Here is a 6,571-nt window from a genome sequence, read left to right on the forward strand (position 1 = left end):
TTGACTTTTTACATGATATCTTGTACACAAATAAAATTGAAAAGATTGAAAAAAAAAATTATGAACGGACAAAAATTACCTAAACATTGTGTGTAAAATACCTTTTAACATTTTGTTACTTATATTTGAGTTGTAATATAGTACAATGATTTAAAGGAGAAAATAAAAAAACTAATTAAAATGCTTTATATTTTAGTTCTTTATACAAATTTTAGTACTTACTAAGACCAAAAATTAATTTTTAGATAAAATATGGAAAATAAACTTAAAATAATGCATTAATATTGACCATTAGTGTATAATTTTTGTCATTAGTGATAACAACTTTTCACAATTTGTAAAATGCATGAAAAACTAATAAGAAGTTTTTTGCCATCTACTACTATTATTTGTTACGGAAAATTTAATAATACCTCAATTTTAATTTTAAATCAGATATAATTTAAATTTTAAAATATATCTGTCAAAAAATAAAATTTGATAGTCTAAATTAAAATTATTGAATTAAACTTAAAAAAAATTTCATATTCATTTTAAATATAACTTTTCAATATGAATTGAGCATATGTTTGGTTTCAAAAAAATTTTTCTTCCACTCAATTGTCTATTTCTTCAAATTTTATTTATACAATTTTTAAAATTACCTCAATCAAATGTAGTTTCGTATAAATATGCCAATTTAATAATTCATTAACTAAGGGACAACTATGATATTTTGAGAGTTATCTAAAATATTGATTTGGGTCTAGACGTGAGGTCTAATGTCTTTGTGAGGCAGCCTCCGACTTGTTCTTATGGCGAAACACCGTCGTCCGTGTTTCTCGTGAGGAGGTGGGGATGATACCTACAAAAAATTCCAATATTTATGAGTTAGCAAGGACTTTTTGCAAGTTTTTAGTAGGTTAGAACGTAAATATACCTAAGAGTATCAGTATATTTATAGTAGAGCCAATAACCACCTTTTTTTAAGTAGTTCTACCTTTTTAGGTGGATGACTATTTCCTTTATTTTTGAGAGATATGTTAGGATCTATTTTTAATGGAGATAGAGATAGTAGGAGAAATTCAGAGAGGCTACTACTTATTTGGATAAGTAAGACTGGTTCCTTATGCCGTGTCCGACTTCCTTAAAGAGGTCGGGTATGTGGTAGGAAATCACCTTTTTCGAGTGAATCTTTTATTTTTATTGGGCATGACTTTATGTTTTGGGTCAAGTATAAACACATGATATCTTAGAGTTACAAGGGATATTTTCATTTTGATCATTGATGATATTCTGCCTAATAATTCTATTATTTTTGTTTCTGTGTGAGTAGCCGGCTCCAAGGTATAGTTCGTCCTGCTCAGTGCTTAAACTTGCTTTTTCTTGGACGGAATGAAATGTACGTCGGTTTTTCTAAAAATAGTGTCAGTGGACATTTATAAAGGAACTCCAATGCTCAAGTTAGAAAAGGTATAATATGATGGAGATGATATTCAGAGTGAATAGCGTACGGTCAAAATCATATATATAATGTAAACCCCGGTTAAATTAGTAGATAATTAGTCAATAAATTAGTTTTTAATAAGGAGGATTAGAAATGTGAATATTATATCAAATTAGGATAGAGCTCATCGAAACGAGAATTTTGACACAAATTTCAAAGAAAACGGTCCAAAATTAGACCGAACAGACCGAACCGATTAAACCGGACCCAAATCGGACCGTGGGCCCAATCGGGCCAGCCTTTAAAAAGGACCCACGTACTCGTCTTCCCCATTTCAGCAACGTTGAAGTTGCAGGGGAGAGGAGGGAAAGGAATCATGTAACCCTACGGTGAAATTCCAACTGACGTAACTCTTCCGTCCGAGCTCCGATCGCGGTACCGTTTGTGGCCACGCGTTCACCGCGTCGAGCTCTACGTTTCTACCAGAATAATTTCATAGGTAACTCATTATTTTATACTCAGCCTTCATTTTTTCCAATTTTCGAATTTTAAGTGGGAATGTTGAATTTATTTGATTTCTGATGTTTTAGGATCCAATTAGTTTGAGGGAAACGTTCACTCTTGCTTATGTGAAGCTTGGGTAAGGTGAGGATACGATAATTCTATTTTATTTTCTTTGAATTTAAGCTTTGAGTATTAAATTGGATATATGTGTGTTATAAATGTGTATTAGGTTGTGAATAAATAATTGAAGCTTGAAATTGTGAATACTGGAACTTGGAAGAAGCAGATTAGTTGAGATTTTGAGGGCTGTGTTCTTTTAAGAAAATTGTCTTGGAATAATACCTGGGAATTGGCTAAGGTATGGTTTAGGTTTCTTGCATTTAATATATAATGTTCTGTGAAAACTTAGGCTAGACGACCATAGGATAAGTTGGAATGCAGGTGTATGTTTAATGTTTAGTAATTTGTCGATGAATATATTTGGTTGAAGTTTATTGAATAATTAGTTATTAATTGGTTGGTTTGGTGCTTGTTGATTAACTAATAATTTGGTGAATTATTGATTTGAGGTATTTTGTGTTAGAAGCCTAGGATTAGTGAACTATGATCCTTAGTTGAATTTTGGTTGTTGGATTTGAATATTGTATGAGTATAATTGTTGATCTGAGGTAGATTTATTGTGGTGACTGTTATAATAATGAGGAAGGGTGTGTTGAATTAAAAAGAAAGCAGGTTTGGACCCGAAAAGGGTGGCAAAGTCCGAGTTTTAGAGGAGGTACTGCCAAAATTTTATAAAAATTAGAGATTTTGTTTATAAGATTATCTAAAAAGATTTAGATTCAAAGGTTATATGGTTTGATTTAAAGTTATTAAGAAAATGAATATGTTTTAAGTTTGAAGTTTGATTCTTAGAAAAGAATGAATTATGTTTTGAATTAGAACTATTGATGGATGGAATGAGAGGTGTGATAATGAAGGATAAGGATCGAATATGATTGATGTATGATGATGAATGAAATGCGATTGAGAATGATGTTGAAGTTGATGAATTATAATTGAATTATTTATATGGCTTATGAATTTGAATAATCTGAGATACGAGATTCCCTGGATCAAATGCCGTGGCTTGCTACCACGTGTACCAGGTTGAAAACTCGATACTCTGTTGACCCTACGACGTAAGTGTGACCAGACACTATATAAATTCCCGGGAATGTTACCCCCATTGAGCAATATTAATTATTTGAGAAAAAACTATGCATAGACTCTTGGGGATGCACATCGAGGGACAGTATAAGGACAATTCAGACTTTTTCGGGTTGGTTAGATAACCGACAGATGAGCCTCATCAGCCATAGGACAGGCATGCATCATATGCATATTACTTGAATTACTTGCTTGTGTATTAACTAGGTGTGCCTAAATGTACTTGCCATGCTAAATGTATATTTGTTATCTGCAGTACTTGTAACCTTCTTGTGCTTGCCTTTGTCTGTTTAGTTGTCTGTGAAAATGCATGATGGAGTTGGAGGTAAGGAGGAATGGCAGAATGATATTTAGATTTAAAGTTAAGTTAAGTTAGGTTTAAATATCCTTAGCAAACCACCTTTTATGGCTTCTGTTTAATACTTTAAGCTCTACAATCTAAGTGTCGGCGTTCTAGGATTGCCTCTGGCATTCCCAGGACCTTATATATTATGTGTGTCGCACCTTTATCATACTGAGAACCTCCGGTTCTCATTTCATACTATGTTGTTATTTTTCAGATGCAGGTCGAGAGGCATCTCGTTAGGCGTCTGGACTCTTGAAGCGGAGTGGTTACTGGGTTATTTTGTTATGCTATGATGTATATATATGTACTTAGCTTACTCTCCACATAACTTATTCTTTTTGATCCTCCTAGAAGTGTTTGGAGAGGCAGGATTTTGTTTATGTATATTTGGGTTTTGGATATGTATATATATGTATATATGTGTGTATATTCTCCGGTCAGTTTTGACTTTGCAGGCTGAGTCAGGAGCTCGTTATTTTGTATCTTTGACTCTCTGTTCCCGTTTTGAGTTACTTTACACTTGACAGCTGTAGCTTTTGTAGCACGCAAGTTAACTCATTTCTCGAGTGTTGCGCTTTTATATTCGCAATTTTTTTATTTCCTCTATTCTTCGAGGCTCCTAGCATATTATAATTCTTCTGCTATTATATGTACTCATTTTATTTTAGAGGTCGTAATACCACACCACCTCTATTTTACGACTTAAGCGTAAAGCTTAATGTGGTAGGATGTTACATATAATGTACAATAAATGGTGTTACATATAATATACAATAAATTAATAAATGCAAATTTCATATTCATCGATACCCATTCAATTTAACGATAGACTCACCTAATTTTTCTATCCCTAAAAAATTTAATTTAACTGTATTTTGTATAATTCAATTCTTATATTTTGTTTTCTGAAATATAGCATATTTTTTAATTTTTAATAAAAAAATCATCCTATTACATGCTTATTTGACAATGATCTTTTTCTTCAATTAACATGATTTTTTTATTGAAAAATATTAAAAAATTATCAAAATTTATTATTTTTAGTTATTAGTTAGTCATCAATATTTAAAAATATGGAATAAAATATATTATTAAATTATTAAACTAAAGAAATTGAATTAATGACTAAATGATAACAAAAAATAATAAATTCTGGCTAAAAATAAATTCTGATGACTTTCTAATATTTTTTTATCTTATTAAAATTATTTTCTTCAATTATTTGAAAAAAAATATATGGCTAAGTCTATTTTTAAGAAAGACATATGTAGAAAGCTAACAAGAGCTAACAAATTTTCAGATCGGCTGAATATGAAAAATGGCTTCGCCAAGCTTTCGGGGCATATGGATAGAAAAGATAATGTATAAGTTTAAATACTTGCCAACTACTTACCCGGTCTGAAGCTCACGGTGAGCTCTTGAAGCTCACGGTGAGCTCCTAATTTTCATGTACATTGAAGGCAAATTACTAAGATCTTGACCATTCACATTATTTATATTATATCTCAATGAGTAGAGATAAATGAAATATCATATTCTGTCCCGTACATTGACATATGAGAACCGCTTCCTATAGGATATTCTTTAGTGGCTACAAAAATGAGTTTTGACTTTTGAGTACATATCTATAGTTATTAGAAACGAATTTTAGTTAACCAAGTTGAGTTGTCTAGTGATTAGTTTATTAGTCCATTTAAATAAGTGACAGGAGTTTGAATTTCGTCTACTACATGCAATGGATTAGTTCTTGGCCTCTCGGATTAGGAGATATCGTAAAAAAAACGGATTTTAGTTTTATATTAAGGTTATTTATTTATACATTGTTTGGATAAGAAGAGAAGACAATAACAAATAGTTACCGCATAAAATGATGACATATTTACTTTTATTATAAAATAAAATATAAATATTTTTATTTATTATTTTAATTGCTTTTTGAAATATTATAAAAACTTATAAATTCATACAACAAACAACCACATTAAGGACATTTACGAAGCTCTTTAATACAGTTTCATTTGATTCAGTTTTTTCGTTATTGACTAGAGTAAAAAAAATTTAAGACATTTTCCATAGAAACCAAAGTTCCACAAATCCACACTATATACATAATAGAAGATTCAAGCAAGGACCTATTCTTATGGTGTCTCTCCTCTCTGGTGACTCTGATCTTATCAATCTTAGGAATGGCCTTAAGCACATTCTCAGCAAGGTTCCTGTCATATCTCTCAGGTTTGTTCCGCTTCCTCTCGAATTCAAACGTTGAATCCTGAAACAATAGCACAATAACTCTGAAACCCTAAGCATACCACGATAAATAAATTACAAGATATATAAAAAAATAGATCAAAGATAAAATTTGATAATAAATAGTAATAATTGACCTGTGTCATATCCTTTCCATGCACTCTTCGATATGCCTTGGTCCATTTGACCTTACGAGGGTTCCTCTTCATTTTAAAGTTCTTATGGCATTTAGACCTACAAAATCGAAAAATCTGCGCAACAAAACGAGGAGTTAACTTATGGTTTCTCTAGTGAATTGATTGTATAAGAAATTCATAGAATTGAAACTTTGACTTGCACCTTGGCATCATTACGAACGAACTGGATTCCATGACCAGGATATACCGTTGAGGAACAAAACCAACACTTCTCCAATCTCATTGTGGCTGCACTGCTACAGAGAACAGCAACTGGAAAAGGGTTTAGGTTTTAGGGTTTCCCAGCTTCAGAATTGGCAGTTGCTCTTTCTCCTTTTGTTTTTGTAAATGGGCAATGGATTGGAATTCGGAACCAACAAAAAATTCATGAGACATCTGGGCCATAAAAAACGGGTTGGGCCTATTTTTCATATTCCTGAGAAGCAATGTGAATCTCGCCAAAAAGGAAATGTGTTTCACGGAAAAATAAAAAATAAATAATGTGAAATAAAAATTAAAATAAAACTAATCCGCCATTCAAATAATTAATTAATTTTAATGATTCATTATCTTTATTTTTTCATTAAAAATTCATTTCATTTTATGTATTAAATTATACTAAATTAGACATTGTCATTTAAATCAAATAAAATAAGATAAGAGGAC

General features: G+C 31.3%; 1 protein-coding gene across 1 annotated transcript; it reads right to left on the reverse strand.

Moving 5' to 3' along the window:
- Nucleotides 1-745: 745 nt before the first annotated feature.
- On the reverse strand, nt 746-6,230 carry LOC107474501 (probable ribosome biogenesis protein RLP24). Its single transcript, XM_021129552.2, has 4 exons — nt 6,069-6,230; nt 5,867-5,980; nt 5,563-5,751; nt 746-844 (listed from the first exon to the last, which is right to left on the reverse strand). The coding sequence occupies exons 1-4, from the start codon at nt 6,147-6,149 to the stop codon at nt 746-748; spliced, it is 483 nt and encodes a 160-aa protein (XP_020985211.2). The 5' UTR covers nt 6,150-6,230.
- Between the last annotated feature and the right edge of the window lie 341 nt (nt 6,231-6,571).

The sequence above is a fragment of the Arachis duranensis genome, chromosome 1, assembly GCF_000817695.3.
Source record: "Arachis duranensis cultivar V14167 chromosome 1, aradu.V14167.gnm2.J7QH, whole genome shotgun sequence".
Classification (NCBI taxonomy): Eukaryota; Viridiplantae; Streptophyta; class Magnoliopsida; order Fabales; family Fabaceae; genus Arachis; species Arachis duranensis.

Excerpts from the sequence above, each read along its gene's own strand:
- LOC107474501 (XM_021129552.2), bottom strand. The coding sequence starts at position 6,149 with ATGAGATTGGAGAAGTGTTGGTTTTGTTCCTCAACGGTATATCCTGGT. Across the intron at positions 5,981-6,068 it reads TCGTTCGTAATGATGCCAAG|ATTTTTCGATTTTGTAGGTC; the intron begins GTGCAAGTCAAA and ends TTTGTTGCGCAG. Across the intron at positions 845-5,562 it reads TGTGGATTTGTGGAACTTTG|GTATCATCCCCACCTCCTCA; the intron begins GTTTCTATGGAA and ends AATTTTTTGTAG.